This window comes from Strongylocentrotus purpuratus, unplaced genomic scaffold (genome assembly GCF_000002235.5).
Source record: "Strongylocentrotus purpuratus isolate Spur 01 unplaced genomic scaffold, Spur_5.0 spur5_scaffold_5, whole genome shotgun sequence".
NCBI lineage: Eukaryota > Metazoa > Echinodermata > Echinoidea > Camarodonta > Strongylocentrotidae > Strongylocentrotus > Strongylocentrotus purpuratus.
Genome location: NW_022145611.1, coordinates 4,124,993 through 4,144,417, shown reverse-complemented (window position 1 = coordinate 4,144,417; position 19,425 = coordinate 4,124,993). Strand labels below are relative to the sequence as shown.

General features: G+C 36.1%; 1 protein-coding gene across 1 annotated transcript in view; it reads right to left on the bottom strand.

Annotated features, from left to right (window-relative positions):
• LOC575706 (visual system homeobox 2) overlaps positions 1-17,844 on the bottom strand; it is a 30,428-nt gene extending 12,584 nt beyond the window's left edge. Inside the window, exons 1-2 of the mRNA XM_776091.4 lie at positions 16,706-17,844; positions 1,734-1,833 (exon numbers count right to left, since the gene is read on the bottom strand). Coding sequence (XP_781184.2) covers positions 1,734-1,833; positions 16,706-17,141 — 536 coding nt within the window. The 5' untranslated portion in view covers positions 17,142-17,844. The remainder of the gene's footprint in view (positions 1-1,733; positions 1,834-16,705) is intronic.
• Between the last annotated feature and the right edge of the window lie 1,581 nt (positions 17,845-19,425).

Below are 19,425 nucleotides of genomic sequence, written 5' to 3'. Positions count from 1 at the left end.
TACGAAATACTATTTTACTCCGCCCAGATAATCTTATATTCGCTTTCAACAGATCTATAGTTGTACAATAATATTAAACACAATCATAAAATCAACATGACAATAAAATAAGGCCGATATGAGAGAATTAAATCTGAACGATGCTAGTTCAAGAGGAGATAAATACTGTCTTTGTGTCAAGGTTATTTACTCTAATTTACTCATAAAAATACTCGCATCTTGACCTAGGTTTATAAAAATAATAATAATAATAATAATACTGGGTTCTTGTATAGCGCACGAATCTGTCAGACTTGACACTCAAGGAGCTCCCGATTATTACCCTGGCTTTAGCACTGCTGCCATTACGACGCTCTAGCATTTCAATGAATTAATTCCTGCCAGGTACCCATTTACAATACCTGGGTTGAGTGTGGCAAACGTAGATTAATTTTATTGTCAAAGGACATTAGTGCTGCGGCAGGACTCGAATCACGGACCTTGCAATGTGATCGACACTCCGGTGACGTATCCACGCGACCACGACACCTCTAACAATACAAGCTATATAAGCATGAATGTCACCCATTTCCTCCTATGTGCTAAAACTGAATCTTTCCGGAAGTAGTTATATACCTTCCTATATATTTATGAAAAATTTATTAACGACAGAATTCATGGCTGTATCTAATGTGTTTGGAAGCAGGGAAGTGTCCTCACGTAGTAGCTAATACATGAAAGCGGGCATTAACCTGGTAAGAAAACAACTTTAATCGACAGGAGACACAGATTCATCAAGTGTTAGCATAAGATCTTTGACCGGTACCCTCTCTATCATCAACCACCCAACGGTCACCATGTTTGGGGATGTCATTTGAACAATTATCCAATTTTCAAATCACGTTACTAACGCAAGCAAGCAATCTCTAGCAAACATTTCAAGATAATTACTCGGACGAGAAAAAAAGTTTAGGGAATCGTCTGATTCTTTAGCATGTAATCCATCAATGTCGGGACACTTATACATTCTAATTTTCTTTTCTCTGCTCTTGTTTCGCGGAATTTTCTCGATTCTATCAAATTACCTCCGTTGTTTTCTAGCTCTGTTCTTAGTCATCCCCTTTTACTTGTAGATGAGACATTGGTAATTCTTTAGATTTGAGCTATATCCTTAATGATTTCGCCTGCAATGGTAAAAAGACGGAGTTGCCACCTTTTTATTTATAAGCTTGACGTTTCGATTTTTTCGAACCTCAGTCGTCTTAAACGGTTACTTTTAAAAAAGCTTTCTCGAATTTTTATATACACCTCCTCCTCGATCTCTTAACCTAAATTGGTTCTATAATGTATATTCGATATTTCCATGATTTCGAAATTTCAGATAACATTCGACATTATTAAATCAACAACAAAAAACATGTGATCACCTCTATGTTTAGAATACTAAAGGCGGCTTATTCTACTATAACTGATTTTAAAACTTCAAGATTTGTAAACAATTTTTGTAGTTAATTCTCTGAGAAATCAAGGGCAAACAAAAGTTCCCGAGAACCACGAGACTCTTGCTGGGGACATTACGTTACCCGATCTGCCATTTATATTATGATGTACATAAACAAGTTCTAAAAGAGAGAGAGAGAGAGAGAGAGAGAGAGAGAAAGAAAGGGGCGGAGAGGGGGGGGGGCAGGGAGGTATCAGAACAAATGATGAAGATGAAGAAGAGGGAGATGGTTTATGGTTTAATGAATACATACCTGTGCCGTCTCTTCTTTCTCTTCTTCTTGCCCATACTATTGACAGAAGATGGTGAGTGCTGACTGAAAATCCGGTCATGATTCTCTTCAATCAAAATGTCTAAAGAAAAAGAGATAGGGAGAAAGAAATCAGTTATTACATCTAAACATTACACTAATCAGAAACCATGTCCTAATCAGCTAGGTATTAGGAATTTGTAATCCTATACATGTACTAGTTTAACGTCGAACTGCAAGATATATTCGAAATAATATTGTCTGGTGAGCCTGGATAAAAAGTTCGCTAGGGAAACAAACTTGTAAAATTTCATGCCAAATTGAATTTGTCTTTTCTTATTTAGTAATTAAAAAAAAAAGTATCCAGAATGTATTTCTGATCGGAGTTGGTTCATTTCAAAGAGAAAATGATAGTTTTATGTCAGTTTCCTTTATTTTTATTTTGGGGGCTAAAAACGAAGGTCCCAAGATGACGTCACTGCGATTTGTAGGCGATCAGGATTTCTTCAAAACTCCAGTCGTAGCAAAGTCGTAACGAAGTCGTAACGTGGTAACATGTAAGATCTGGGGGGTGTTTCACAAAGATCCTAAGTTGAACTTATCTCTAAGTTGGACTTAAAATTTATGGGAAGCCATTAGCATCCTTGAAAACATTTTGTATTTTTTTTTTAGAAGGCATAAAATGTTGATTCAAATCATTCATATTTTCTATTATCATGGGAGATTTCATGTTCTTGATGTGGAATTGATGAAATGTCTAAAATACTCCAATTTTTGCTTTTGAATATATTTCATTTAAAGGCTCCAATGGCTGTCCACACTTTTTAAGTCCAACTTAGTGTTAAGTTCTACTTAGGATCTTTGTGAAACACTCCCCAGGACTATAAAGCTAATGTTTAAACGTTTAAACTTTCTCTCGAGAAACTAACCTAGCCGACATGTTAGAGATCCAACCAATGACATAATACTTTGAAATGATAGGAGTAACATTACGTAACAATTATTATGCCAACGTAATATATCTACTTTTTTCAGGAGAAAACAAACTTTTGTAATTACTTAAATCCCCCCCCCCCCTCTCTCTCTCTCCGTCTCTCTTTCTCTCACCCAATCATTCTCTTTCTTTCTCGTTCTCCCTATCTCTCTTCCTTCTCTCTCTACCGCTTTCTCCATCATTCTTACGCTCTCTTTCTATATCTGTTTGTCTGTATGTCTATATGATTATATATATATGTCTCTCTGTCCATCTCCTTTTCATAGAAAAAGCTAATATCGTCAATAGGCTATTTTCACTTTTTTTTTTATTGTGGGTCATTGGTGGTGTCGCCCATGTGATCAGTCAGTAGGTAGGGTGTACCTGTCGCTTTCGATGATTGCAATTAATCTTCTGCGTCTTTTGTGCCCATCTGACATCGAATTAGTCCACTTTTGCATGCGATTGCTAGTCACTCGGGACCAAATTCTGATATGAGTGGCAAATTGGAATTGTATCGTGGCAGGCAGAGACTGTCTCGACTCTCGACATCACAACCTAGCCCACTCCTTCTCGACTGTTAAAAAAAATGGCAATGTGAGAGGGAACAAGGTGGAAGTAAAAGCCTGAGGACTATGGTGCTCGCATAGAGATTGATTCGGCTGGGAGGTCTTGCAAGGCTCTCATTTCTTCGCATCACTTCGAAGCCTCAGATCACTTTCTCGCCCGCAGCTAACCCGTGTATTGCGATGTATGCGGCACGAGAGCTAATTTTCGAAATTGCCTTACTGAAACTGAAATCGCTGTATTTGTCTCACACCGTTCTTCTATTCCCGTACACCCCGCCGTCACGGCAGCCGTTCTCCTCCGTGCAGTGTGGTATTTCTTCGTCGAGAGCGACGCGCATGCACAATAAACTTCTGGCATAGAAATGAATATTGGGACGTGTTTTCGTACGCCAATTAGCGCGTTTCGACCATTTTGGAAATCTGATCGGCCATCTCGAATGGGTTCGCTACCGGCGTGATGCAGTCCAAAATTCCATCTTCCTGCAGCACTTGCCCAATACTCTAATTAATGTTAAAAGCTTCTTCTTTCGAATCGTACAAACCGATACCCCTGTCGCAATTCTCAATATTTTGGGGGATGAAAACGGTTTAATTCTTCCAGTTGAAAAAAGTAGAGGAAAACCATAGACAGAAACGCATTGAAACGATTTAATCAAAGAGGTCAAACGCTAAAGACTTTTCTTTTGTCTCGTTTCCAACTCTTCTTTTTCCTTGGAAACCAGGGAAAATCCATCGAAATATGGGTTTTAGAAGGAAGGCCTAAAATTGATTAGGTTTCGGAGGACGGAAGTGGATTACTAAGGAAGCACTTGTCTTCTCAAGCCATAGACTCTAGAAATCAATGCCCATGCTATGAAGCCACTACGAGTAAGGCTAGAAAACGGCGTCCCGATGAAATTTGCGCGAACTTGAGCCTCAAACTCTGCTGGTTATGCGGATTAGGGTCCTAAATTTGCTACAAGTGGCTCGACATGCTATCAGGTTTGGGCATTATCTTCCCACCATTCGATTTCTACACTGTTATTTCATCCGCTTGTGTACTCTTCTTCTCGTCTCTCCATAACTCTCATTTTCTTCTCTCTCGTCTTCTATTCCCCAGACTCCGTTACACTCTCTTACTCTCTCCTCATCAACCCATCTGTATAGCATCACAATCTTTTTCTTTTTCTCTTTACCCAAACACCAAGTTCGAAGCTAATTCAATAATAAATCCGGTCGAAGAGAATCTAATTATCACTACATGTTTCAGTGGCATAAAATGTCTTGCCCGGGAGGTGGGGGTAATTGGGCGAAATTGTCGCAGCAATATCGTATTGGCTGTTAGTAGTGTTAGCGTAGCGGTGCGGCGACGCGCCAAAAAAACCCGATACTACCGGCGGGAAGTATCGAACGTCTGCGCTTTCTTCCTCACTCGCGACTATAGGCTCTAACTTCGTTGACGAGATTCGATTCTATTTCTTGGAGTATCCCTTCTCATAAAATGACTTCTTGGCCAGTAATGTGTGAAAAACAGGATTGAAACAATTTAAAATAGAAGTGGTGAAAGCACTAAGTGGTCGTTTGGCAATTAGAGCACCCAGCAAACTTTCGATTGTACTTTTAAGTGTTTGCGGCGCCGTTCTAGTCAGGGGTCATGAAAAGGCGCCATTTCCAAAGGTGTGTGCAAGTGATGAAATATATATAAATATATATATATATGGCCTTGATTATTACTACTTGGGTGACTGTGAAGATTCTGTCGGTAAAATTTTGAAAGGAACAATTATATCTTAACTCAAAGTAATGTCGTTTTTCAAATGGCATGATAATTTTTCTTTTAATACACATACCATTCTTCCGTAGTACTGGAGTCTTCTTTACAACAATCCCATCGGTAGGATGCCGCCCCCCCCCCCCCCCAACAAAACAAAGATTCAAAGATTTAAAATGCCAGACTTCATGAATGTTTGCTTTTTAATGTTGATTTGTTTAATTCCCCCTAGTTTACAGAATATATTAGACGAAAATCGAATTTTGTACTAAATTTTCTTCCGTTTGTATAATTTGTAGGCTGTTTGACGCTCACGTTGGCTTGGTATACACTTCTTCCTAACTCATACCAGGTCAGGGACCGCAATATTGAAATTAGTTTCATTATCTGCAAGTTAGCACTGCAGCAAGGGCACGCCGAACCACAATTTAATTACTTTGATTGCAAAAAGATCTTATGAGGTCATTACTTTCCATTACTTGACTCTCGTGAAGAAAAAAAGAAGGTTCCAGCTTTACAAAATAATTAAGAGTACACATTTAGGCCCTATATACCTTATGCATACATTTGGTTTTCAGTCATGTTAGTCTACTTACAACCTAATCGTAGGAAACTACTTACATGATTCGATCCACTATTATAGCATACATTAATTGTCACAAATTTGATAATCCTATCTAATGTACCTGTATATAACCTTAATACCAGGATAATAAGGTGCTTATATTATAATGGTAGAGGTAAATAAGGGCAACATGCTGGAAAGTACTGTTTAGAAAATCCAACGACTAATTGAGAACAAGAAACTTCTTTTTTTTTCCTGTGATAAAATTAAGTTATTATTCAAAACCAAATGTTATGAGCATAATATCAAAACAGGCTCCGGTCCAATTTTCACATTTGACTTTGTCACTGCAGTGATATTCAAATCATTAAAAAAACATAACACTTTTCTTAGCTGTCTGATTTTTTCTTTTTGCATTTGTTTCTTGGATTGCGTTTTTATTGAAAAAACAGGTTACGGGAAAGAGAAAATATAAAATTACCCTCCGTGGTGGCACAAATGCTGAAATGCCATAAATGTTAATACTTTCTTATTCAACCATCTACCGGTAGATATTTCAATACATTTGAAATGTCTAATAATCTTTTCAGGCTTTTTTTCTTCCCCTTTTCTGTATTAAGATGCTTTTGCAAGAACATACGAATAACCCTAACATGCCATTATGTCCCTACAAATCATTGCAGATTATATTAATTTTGTTTTATTGGAATACTGCAGATACGTATCCAAAAAGGTCTAGTTTATAATGAATTTTTTGAATTTTTTGCATGAAAAATTATTTATCTTTTGAATTAAAAATAAATTTAACTTAATTTGACCATGATGACAAATAAATGAATGTAACATTTCAATTAAGGAGGATGGTCATCACAGCTTAATCAGTTTTGTCGTGCCTCGAACTATCGACTTAAACCTCTATTTCATTTGAATGGCTGAAGATTATATAAACACACCTGAAACTTACTTTTGTTAATGCATGTGGTTTTTTCCATTATGTCTAAAACTTCCTCAAGTCTGATTTCAGCCAGTTCGAGAAAGCTATGTCTGTCCAATTCATTAAACAACGTCATAAACATTAAGTAACGTAAACACCTTGCTGGCTAATAAAACATAAAACTGATTTGTAAAAAGTAACTTTATACCACTTTGTACACACAGACAAACTATTTAAGAACAACAACTAACGATTTGATTTGATTTTCTTCTGCATTCATGTAAGCATACAGTTTTTCGATAACAATAATAATATAAAGGACAATAAGTATTTTTTTCTGACAATGAATCATAAATAAGCAATTACATAAATCTATATAAATTGTTATTTTCAAAAACGAAATGATAAACTGTCACAAATACTAAATTTCCTCAAACATTATAAAACATTATACAATTATTTGCGGAAGAAGGACTGTCATTGTAAGCAGATTGCTTGATAATACGACAGCCCCAGACAAAGCTATATTAACACATTTATTAAGCAGAATCGGATAGGTAATTGAAAATACAAATTTCGATGATGGTGATGCAGATGAGGATGATGATGATGATTTGTCACGTGAACTAAAATGATTCCATCAGTTTTTATCATGATAAAACATTAACGGTCATTTTGAATTTGAACGAGGTTGTCTGTGGTAACTACATCCAATAAAGATATGTCGAATGTCAATCTTGATGTGTACCATGCAGGTGCGTACTGATTGGAAGGCAAATTTGACAACAAACTTGGACATGTTAGAGAAGTTTTTGCGTGCCTCTTGTTATTTTCATTTCCTTACGACCAAGGATCGGGTATACGAAATAATCATGACAACACATTACATCTACTAACTAAAGGATATTGTATACTGCGTATTCATTACGAGTTAATTTTTTCGTATAGCGGGGAAAAGTTCTGGGACTTTGATTTGAGGATGTCAGGCAGGGATGAAGATGATGTTGGTTGAAGCACCTAATCCAATTTCTCTTCCTCAACTGTCAGCGCACGCTACACGTGCCAACGAGTACACAACGCATTGTGCATATTTAACACAAGGTGTTGCATGCGAAAGCATGCATGTCTAGGGATGTGGTGCTTGTATATTATTAGTTAGTTTCTAACTTGGTTATGCAGTTGGAGGTGTCATGTGGGATCAAAAAAGCTTTTCCTTGATGGTTTTCATTTGACGCTAATCCAATTTCAGGGTATTGTCGGTCAACATTGGACCATGCTCACGCAACTCTCTGCCGGGTAAGGGCGCGCTATTTAATTTCTTGTTGGTAACGGTGGCGCCGCGATTCGCGTGCCGGGTTTCAAGCTCGCAGGTGCGGGGCTCTTAAAAACAGCAGGTCTCTCGATTAATAAATGAGCGAATGTAAGAAAAGACGTGACGTACAGACCAAAAACTCTGACACTTATCTACGCCCCCTATAATGAAGATGGTACTAGGTGGAAATACAAACCTGTCATTGTTATGCACAGCTTGTCTTACTAAAGATCAAATAAAAATCATGTTTTGTCTAAATGTACACGACATAGACCTATACAAGCTTCAGTTCACTCAATTTTCCAATCTGGGTATAGATTGTTTGATGCAAACACACGTCATACTTATTTTTTTCTTCCATTCTCATTATTAATGAAATTCTCTTTCTTGTTAATTGTAAATTGTAATTCTAATATTTTTGTTTGTTATTATAATTACTCTTTTATACATGTATTATCTTGTGTTTACTATGTCATTATTTCTGTAAAGCGCTTCGAGCAATTCGTTGGATGTTGCGCTATATAAAAGACAATTGTATGTATGTATGTATGACAATTTTATTTTCCATTTGATTAAGAAAAATATTTTGTATCATTGGCCCGTACGACAAACCAAGAATGATCATGCTAAATATCGCATTAAAATTTGAAGAATTTCGTACATTTTCTTTTAATACGATGTTTATTTGATTATCAATTTTGACCTGTGTATTATAGATTAATATTGGACAAGACGGAAAAGAGTTCAGGTATAAGTCAAGCTTGGATTTCACGATTATTTTAGAGAATGCCAGACACACTTCCTGTAGATGAAAGTTCTGAAAAGATAGCACCGCATAGGCCCAAACTAGAAATCATCTTAATTTGAATTGGTAAATAGCAGTTTAAATCTAAACTAAAATGTTCACGGTCATTAAAGATTTCCCCTTAACAGAAGAAGTTCTGGAGAGAAAAAATGAGAATGGCTTCTTTTTTCATTTGGGAAGTGACAACATTGAATTTCTTTCAAATGTGAATAAGAATTATTTTTTTCACTTTCAAAAATAGAAACAGTGGAATATCTAAAAATTTAAGCCTTTTGTTTATCGTAATTTTTATGTAATTGTGTATACATTACTGGAATTCGCTCATATCGATTTATTGTTTTAACGAATGATTTTATGACACTTTAAAAGTCAATTAAAAATATCTTATACTGTACATGCAATTTGTAATTATCATTCTCCTTTCGAAGCACATTCAATTGTTTAAAAGCTATAATGTGATAGAGTAATTATATTATTTGGGTTTTTCAGAAACCTATTTGAAATTAGCTCAATAACATTTATGGGCTACAATATTTTTGTGTTATAAATTTCACCTGAAATTTCACTTTTTCTTTTTAACGTTGAGTTTGAACTCTAATATTTGTAAATGTATTTCAAATCATATTTCAAATAAAAAGTCATGCATTGAAATAAGGGGAATATCCAGCTACATGTTATTTCATCCAATATATCCACATTTAAGAATGGCAAGTCAGTCTGAAACTGCTCCTTTTATTAAATCACGGCAATGTCGTTGCCCTGATATGCCCGCTAAACCATTGACATTTTTCAACGGTATCCTAATCTCGTTTTTTACCCGCCACGCGGCCCGTAATGGGTTTACACAATTTTGCCACTTAGAGCGCTCTTTGTTTTGACTTAAGCGTGAGTGCATATGTATTTAAGTTGCTGTAAATGAGATTATCTCGGATATGAAGATCAGCTACTAATGGAACTTAGGCTGGAAGGGGGTCAGAGAGAGAGAGAGAGTGTGTGTATTTGTTCTTTAGTACAGGTGGAACAAGGTGGAACACGTATTAGCGAAAGGTGTTACTGTTCTTTTTCAGATGATCCAATCGTCAAGCAAGATAAAGTAAATTCATTTGTAGTCAATGTATAAAGCGGCAAAGGAAACTAGACCGGGAGAGAGTGGGATTCGGTTTCAGACGAAGTAAAATGGAAAAAGAAAAGACATAAACGTGGAAGAGTAAGACAGGGAAAGGAAGAGGGAGGAGGATTGAAGAGTATTTAAGGTATTTAAAGAAATGAGGTGGGATAGAAAGAGGAAGTGAGAGAGAAAGTAAAGTTTAGAAGTATACGAAGGGACAGGGTAAAGAGAGAGAGAGAGAGAGAGAGGGCGTGAATGCTACGAAAGTCATTGCATGGGGGAAATATTTATTCTAACTACGAAGAAAGTGAAACATTGTGCTAATCCCAAATGATTTTTTTTTTTTAAACGTTATGTATACTAATGGTATTGTGAAGGACTGTGAATAGTCATGATTTTCCCTCTTGTATAGTTAAATCACCCGTAGGCTCGATCCTGCATACTTTTAAGTTTTTACATAAATTATTATAAAGTTTGAGCGGAGTTCATCTTGACATTAAAATCAATATCTCAAAATTGGGACGAAGTATTTGCATAAACATGATACAATGCATATCAATTTCCCATGTATCAACTGTTTATTGACTTCGTGCAAACGAAGTAAGTTTGAAACTTTGGGGAGAAAAGATCATTTGTTACCTGTTCATGCTTCACAGAATTTTGAAGACGATTAGAATTGTACCAGAAAATATGCATAAGAAATATGAAAAACGACAGTAAGCTTATTTGAAGCGGACTCCAACCTCCATACGCTCACAACACACCCACACCCACACAATAAGACAATGAAACACGTTTGTCGAATCAATTATGTAAAGCCTCGGTCACAAATGCCATTACGAACTGCTACGAACGCCGTACGAACGATTTCCAGACAATGGAAATTCGGGAAGACAATGGAAAAACAGGGAGATTCGTACGAAATTAGCGTTCGTATGAACCTTTGTGACCGTAGCATTAGAGAGCTCAGGTTTAGCCTTCTTTCGAGTTTCAATCTCTCATCCTGCATGTACAAAGTGCACGGTTTTCAATCAATTACAGTATAATTTTTTCGTAATATCTCATCAACATGCGAGTATTTAAACAAATCCGAAATCAATTTGAAAAAGAAAAAAATGAATACGCATGGAAAGAAAGACTTTTTAACACAAAAGGTATATTCCAGCGCAGTTTTGTCATTCAAGAGACATGTTTGCTTTAATAATAGAGAGAAATTTGTAGAAGTGACTTTGTAAATATGTCATTTTGACAGCACTCATCAGTTAGTCTTCATGTCCAGCCTGTCTGTGATAATCCATTGAGTCACACCACTTATCTTACCTTTCAAAATATGGCGCCTTTTGCGATGCTAAGAGGGACTGTCTCAATTAACTTGACTTTCCCTATAGGTGCCCTATGAATATCAACGTCAATCAAAATAACTGTCGCCGATAAGATGGTCTCAGTGGTCTTAAGCTCTAGCTTATTCGCGCCAAAACAGACTCATCAGCATGCGGATCTCAGCTTGATACAGCATTCAAAGTGACTTTACTCATCCCTAATTATCGTTTTAAAACGACAGGATTAAACACTTATTATAATCTAGTCCAATACACCGTATACAATTATAGACACCAGTCTTACTGTTGAAGGAATATTTGCCCGCTGCTTATACCTAGTGCGATATAAATAATTATAGAGATTCGTGTGAGTAATATAATTCCTGGTAGTGAGTCAATGCACTTCGATTTATGTTCTAAAGAATAAGACATGCTGTTTCTACTTTTCATGCACTGGCACAATCTACCGATAGAAAGGAAAACTGTTAAACAATAATTATTAAACCAACTCAGTATTCCCAACTAAGGAACATCAGATTGATGACAGGTAGATCCGAACACACCGAGCAAGAAAGATGAATGAAAGAGCCAGGATGGAATTGGGGTTATGCATGAGAACAAAATGAGTGACACGATAGCTGCATGTGGGAACGGGTTGGTTAGTTGGGGGGCTGTGAGAACATGATGGGTATAGTCCCGCAGGGATGTTTAGTTCTAATGGCGTCATTGTCAACTACTGTACTTTTCACTCAAACCACCCAACATCTATTTTATAAGTGGTAAAATAAAAATTGGCGCAGTCAAGTACCAATCAAGGATGACCTTTGACTCTAACATCAGTCAGTCAAAGGGGGGGGGGGTAGGAAGGGGAGGGGAAAGGTGGGTTGAGAGGAAGTGATTTCTGTAGTATTGTAGACAATCGAATAATTATAAACTTGTTATTCCAAACTCCAGACTCTCAACTACTGAAAAACGATATACAGTGGCTTTGATGGCGAACACGTGGACAAATATTTCACTTTCCATCAGAGAATTAACCTGTCTTTCCTCTTTTAAATTATCCTTTAAAGACGAATGAAACTCATAAAACATTAGCTGATAATGTTATAGAAATGTGTGAGCCAGTTAAAAATATCTTGAAATTACTCATAGTTGCAATGAAAACAATCACTCCAAAGTTTGCAAGGTCCTTGCGAGTCATTGTCCCATTGGAGTCGCCATTTTTAATTAATATAGTGATGTCAGAGTAGTACCACTTGTGAGATACCCACTGAATTGTATTATGTAGGACACTCATAATAGACACTCACACGAAGGCCGCTAATTCTATCGACAATAAATAGCGTTTACGTCATTTGTCCTGGCAGCCGACGAAAATACCTGTTTATCAAGTCAAAGAAAGAAGTTTCCGTCATTATCATGACACCTCGTTTAAGTAACGATTGAAAGGGTACTGGCTAGTGGTTTTGTTTATTGAAGAGAAGCTGTAAAAATGGACACATGAATGACTTCTGTATGTTTAATAAGTATTAACGTAAGTATTATAAATATAAATAATCCGTTTTTGTATGTTACATATCGTAAGTTGATATGGGCATATCGCCATTATGCACTTTCAAAGTGTTTTGGAAATTACATCGACGTTAGATTCGATACCAGTTATATAATCCATTTTCCAACCAGGTCGAGAGATAAATTATAACCAAAAACGCTTTGTGTTCGGACATGAGCACCGAGCAAGGTGTCGAACCTTCCACCTTGCAGTTGAGAGTCAATTAACCACTGAACCTATAGTGCTCCTACAGGTGAATTTACACACAGTATTGAGACACCAACTAGTGGTATATAGACGAACGTCAATAGGGTGATATTTGTTGATAAATGATTGTGAGGAGAAGAGAGAAAGTGAACAACACGGGGGAAAGAAAGGAAATAAGCCTATGATAGAGAAAGAGAGATACAGATGAGAGATTAACAGGGGGATTTAGGGATTGTGGTAATAATAATAATAATAATAACAATATTTATAAAGCGCAACATATCCATCTCTAGAGATGCTCAAGGCGAAAACAAATAATTTAAATTAATATTCAACATACTTAAGATAGTGGATCTTTAGCGGAGAGGAAGGGAACGAGACATGAGAAAAAAAATCTGAATCATTTTTGTAACACTTTTACAAGGAATCGGTCTCGTTTCGTACCGCTAACGTTACTACCATCCCCATAAAGACTCAAGGAAGAGAGAATGAGAGGTAACAAACGGACAAAGTGCATGTTATGTGAATTGGATTGGTTTACCCATTTACTAATTGACTGCTGTATTGTTACTACACCATAATACGGTTCTAAGATTCATCCACGAAGGCAATTTCATCTCATGATTGGTCTAAGAATCGACGATTCATTTTCAGCTCTTAGCATCCCAATCTAATAAAGCACCCTCTATTATACACTCTCCCTCCCCGCGTCCCTACCTACTCAAATCAACTCATAACTGGTAACTCCTTGCTCAAATCTTGACCAACATCACACAATACACCTCCCATTAATTCCAAGTTCAGCGCACTAAAGCACACTAAGAATCTACACAATTAGAATATTAAATAAATGAAGAAAATTTTCTTTCCCGAAAGCAAACTTGATTTCGCAGTTCTATTTTCTTCACCGAACGATCCATCCGCGAAAAATCTGCGGTTACGCTGGACGAATACGATTACAATAAGGACGAAAGAAGATGGAGAAATTGTGTAAAGGGTTTGTACGTACACGTAACACCCTGGAGATTAGAGGCAAATTGAAAATCTCGTACTAACAATTATTACCGCTACAGGGTTCTTATTGTTTAAACGCTAATAACCGATACCCAAGAACGCTTTACTCAATCCATCATGATACATACATTGGAAATCCCCTAGCTAATCCGCAATGCAGCCATCAATTAGAGTTTGCTACAAGAGTTTTCCAATCGTAGTCGAAAGAAAAATACAATTAAAATCTTCTCGTGATTTTGTTGAGGAGTTCCTTTCACGTTGCAATGCACTTCAGTCGTTGTACTAATGCATATACCTTGGGAGAATTATGTTTCTCAATAATAGGCACTTGGTTCAAAAAGCTGAAAATTAGTCCTTTGACTACCGTTACAATTTGATTTCCCGAATGTTATAAATGTAAGAGGCAGAATGCATGCACTGATTGAATTAGGAGCTAGATCATTCTAATCCCCATGTACTAATGGTCTTATACTCTGGTAGCCATACTATTTCTTAAATTATCGTAAAAGTATTAAGCGACTTAAATAGTTGCAACGCACTCCCAGGAATACCTTGATTGATAAGAACATTCGACATGTATATTTCCCTAAGTACATAAGCGCTTTGGAGCTGAAATAAAGCAGCTTTATTCACTAATGACGCTTTTAAGTATTACAGAATCACTTCTCTAATACGTAATTGTTGCTACACACTTTGGAGCTGAAATAAAGCAGCTTTATTTACTGATGACGCCTTTTAAATATTATAGAATCACTTATCCAATACGTAATTGTAGCTACACACATTTGGGGGAATTGACACTTAACTTTGAGTATGTTTTCATTTTTTTTTTTCGCTTAATAGATTATCATAAGTACTTGGATGAATTGTTTATTATTTTGTTTAAGTGTCAATGACGAATTATTTGATATGCTAAAACCTTTTAAAAATCGTGAGATTGGACACTTTACATGTTTTTTCTTTATATTTGTACAAACAAATATAATCAACGACTCTCTTCCCCCTTCTCTCTCTTTCTCTCTCTCTCTCTCTCTCTCCCTCGTCCACACCCTCTTTCTCCTCATCCCATTCTCTCCCATCTCTTTCTCTCTCTTCTCTCTCACGATCTTATCCGTTTGTAAGTGTGTATAATAACCAATGATGTCTTTTGAACAAATACCTCAATATGAGGATGTATCATATTAAGATCCAGTCAGATTTTTAAGCCTCGTCGATGAGAATCTAATGTATATATCAAAGGTGGAATAATATTCTTTCAACAACAAAAAACAAACAAACAACAATAAGCAAACACTAAAAAGACAGAACAGTTGCTCTTCTTTTCATTGTACTCTAGAAAACATTTTTCTTCTATTTTATACAAATCCTTGGTTACAATTACTTTCTCTTGTTAAGGTGGGTGTTTTTGTTGTTATTTTTTTAAGGAATGGCATCTGTAAACCAATTACATTTATATGATATAATTGTAAATGTATGTTCTTTGTATTATTTTTAAAAAGTTTGTTAAAAAGACAAAAGTAGCATATAATTTATAAACAGATACACTAAATTGTTTGGCAATGAAGTTACGTTCCCAAATGAAGCGGCATGGACGCATAATTTCAATCTTATCACTAGTAATGATAACAAAGTGATTCAATAAGTTTTTGATAATACGAAATTATAGAATGATAGACTAATGTCTCAGAACCTATACATGCACCAGCAATATTTTTACCAGGCTTTTTTCAACAAACTTATATAAGGAAAGGGTAATGTATAAGTGTAATAGGTCCAGGGTTCAAGTTAGCAATTTGCTTAGGGTTAAAAACTGACAGCAATTTCTCCTGAAGCATGTTTCGAAGAATCCCCGGATTCACAAAAGTGATTTTCACGATTGCAGACATTGTTTTATACAATGTCTTCAAGAAAAAGCAATTGCAAAACAGATACCTTCTAAGATGCCTGGTTCTCTTGATTAGGTGAATTATACAATTAAGTCTAAACATAGCTGGGCCAATTAATAAACAGTGATCATACTTCATCATTGTTTTATACATAAAGCGTTAATAAATCATTTAAAGAATATTTTGTTTAAAAATATGAATCATTTTATTCACGTTTTCCCGAACGGCTACAATGGCAACAACTTGCAACTCTGCGAGAGCATAAGCTCACCTATATATCACTACTGTGTTGAAACGAGGTGGACGGATGATCTTAGCTTTACAAATTATACATTACAGATCAACAGCTTATACATATTATGCTTCTCTCGCGCTCAGTATTTATTAGTATTAAAGATATTAATAAGATTTCAGATAATGAATTTTGATAAAACTTGTCGGTTTTATCAAATGTGGGATTTTCGACATGTCACTTAGTGTTAACAGCTCGTACTCTCTTAGATATCAACTGACTGAAAACAAACAAACAAAATGACTCAAACAATCTAGAAAGAGAGTGGTCTATAATACGCCATCACTTGGTTTTAACACAATGTAAGAAATTGTTCAAAGGTAAAATAAATAAATGAATAAATAAAAGTAAAAAAGAAACATATTATCTGTGGTATTTCATCTTGAAATGAATCTATCAACATTATTTCTTTAACCACCAGAGAAACAAACTTGGATCGAGAGATTTACGAAGGATAAAAAGTTAACTAAATCTTGCATTTTACAAGACACATTAGTCTGAATTAAGAACAGGTTATGTACCTTCAGATATCAATACTTTATCATTGATTTAAAAGACAAAGTTTTGCAAAACATTCCAATTTTTTTCTTATTCAATTTTACAGGGAATGGCCTTGATAGCGTTAGTAGAAAAATTGAAGATAATAATCAATGTAATGATAAGTGTGATCAATTTGAAATTCGTCTTACCGTTTCTCGAGTCTGCTAACGGTGGTAGACCAGTTGGACTTCGTGCTTGTTGTACGAAGCTACTGTGCATGGCTAAGGCTGCCAGAGCAGCGTGATCGTAGCCTACCGAAGCCTTGGCGGCAGCGAAGTAAAGCGAGGCGGTGGACGGATGAAACCCGGGTATGCACGATGCTACACTCGCCATGGCTGGATGACCGGCTGCCGCAGCCGCCATCAGCGGGGAGATGAGCGGTCGTGATGGGATGAATTCCCGAGATTTCTGCTGCTCTTGACGACCAAGCCCCAGGAGTTCATGGATAGCGAACGATGATCGTTGATGACCAGGGGAAGTGCCATGAATAGGCGACGTCGCCGCAGGAACAGATAGTCGAGGTGGACCATGACTACTAGGTAGCGAGATCGAAGACGTCGACGAAGTTAGCGTTTCACCTGTCATTGTGACAGTCCCTTATATCTAATTTTAAAGTATATATTATCTGAATCGTTAAAATGTCAAGTAAATGAAGAGTTGTAGTTATTTTCATTTGTCATGTCACAACCGATTTAGGTAGTCTAACGACGTGATTGAGAATGTCAGAAAAACCGTCCTTCGTTACTTTCTACACAAGATAAAGACATGCCCAACTGTGAGTGTTTCAACAACAACTCAGCAAGAGCCAGCAGAAAGCACTCGATTAGAATTGTAAGCTGAAAATGTGAAAATCCGGAAGTAGAAATCTTTGAAATGATGGCGAAGATTGAGCAAGAGTGATAGCTAAGACAGCTCTTAGGAGACAGAATCACCAACCCATCGAGATGAGATGATTTATATAGCGATTGATCGAAGGAGCAATGGTATTGTGGTCTCACGGCGGGGGGAGCTATTGCGAGATGAGTGGAGGAATCTTCTAATGACAACTCCCTCCGTCTTTGAGTTACACATCAAGCCTTTAACTCATCGACTCCAAGTAGCCTACTCCAAAATAGTAGTCAGCACTCTTTCTCCTAATTCCTCGATTAGCGAGTAACTGTGATGCTCGACAATACAAGAGTATTATTGGTGTTTGTCACTACTTAAAAGTAATTAGCTATTGTCTAATCGCTCGCTAATGATTGCGTTCGAAGTTGAATAAAAGAGTAGCCCACCCAAAAGTCCGGACTCCCGCCACCTTTCTCTCTTTCGACCAGTGTCAATCAGTCTTACCTATCAAACCAACCGAGACGGGATACACATACAACGTCCCTGTATCAAGACCGCTGATTGGATGAAATACCAGTGACGTAGAGTTATGTACGAGTTTACGAGGAGGCGGCGTGCGCATTCAAGCGGTAGTCTGCTCGGGAATGGTGCTGCTCGCACTCATAAATGGATATTAATGGAATATAATAGACAGAAAGGTCGATGGAAATAAAGCATGACATTCAATTTACCACCAAGAAGGTCCTTAAGTTTAAGTTTTTAAGAGTAAATATCCTTCCAAGAACACATGTCGTTTAAAATCTGAGTGTCAGACATTTAAAATCATTAACTAAAGTTTGTATCACTCTTCGCATTACAAGAACATGAATTGCAGATTTGAATGAAATTCTCCAATTGACAATATAGTAGGTACATGTATAGGGCAATACAATCCTTTTCCCCTTAATTTAATTATAAAAGTTATTTGTACTACTTTCTTTCTAATAGCGATTACAACACGTGTACTGTCCAACAAATATATTTTGAGGCAATAAACGTTTTGCTTAAAAATTCACCCTCAACACTTTGTCATCCATTTGTAAGTGATAATAACCAACGTAATTCTACGATGCAGAAAACACTGCATTATCTCACTAATGAATCTCCTGCTGTATTGACAGTTTAAAGGTAGATGTAGATTTGATATGCCTTGAAAGTAATTTTCTATCAGTTTCACCAATGATAGAAGAGAATTGTAAGCGATTTTTATTTTTTTCTCTTTTTTTTATTGAATCAATAAAAAAGAATCAGATATGAAATTTGTTGTATCATTTTGTTCTATGTCTTCACACAAAAACGCTTACTGCTTGGTTGAAACTTCGTAACATAATATTTTGAAAATATTTATATTATAAGTTAAAAGTGAATTTAATCTGGCCTAAGATTGTTCATGGCAACATAATTGATTGTCTGGTAAATAAAAATCATTCCGAAAATCATTTTTTTTCATTCGATCGTCTTGTTTAAAGAATTCTAAAGTTCGCCGTTGAACAAATTCTAGAACAAAAGAGATATCAAATATTAAGTGGCACACCATGCACAATTCGAGGATGCATTAAACCATTTTATAATTGAATAGCAATAAATAGAACGTGTGCATTCAGAGTACTTTCACACTATTACTACGTTCTCTGATACGAATAAATTGAGTGGCAATTCATCTTTCTATTGATTTTCTGCGTATTGACCTTGTGAAATCAATTGAAATAATGGTATTTTTGCTTCGATGAAGCCGTTTACTATTCCATCAAAAATATATGGTACCAAAGAAATGACCTATTTTTAATGGTTGAAGATGAGTTTTGATTTTAATATTTAATAAATGCTTAAAACAAGTGATTTAAAGGAATGGTGAAAAGGAGGTTAAAAAATATGACACACTTCGTTCAGTTTAAAAAAAGCGATTTTATTAGCTTACAAATATGATCAAAATTATTGGAATCCTCATCTATTCCATTAAGTGTAAGACTTTTTGAAATATCATATGCAGTTTCTTATTAAT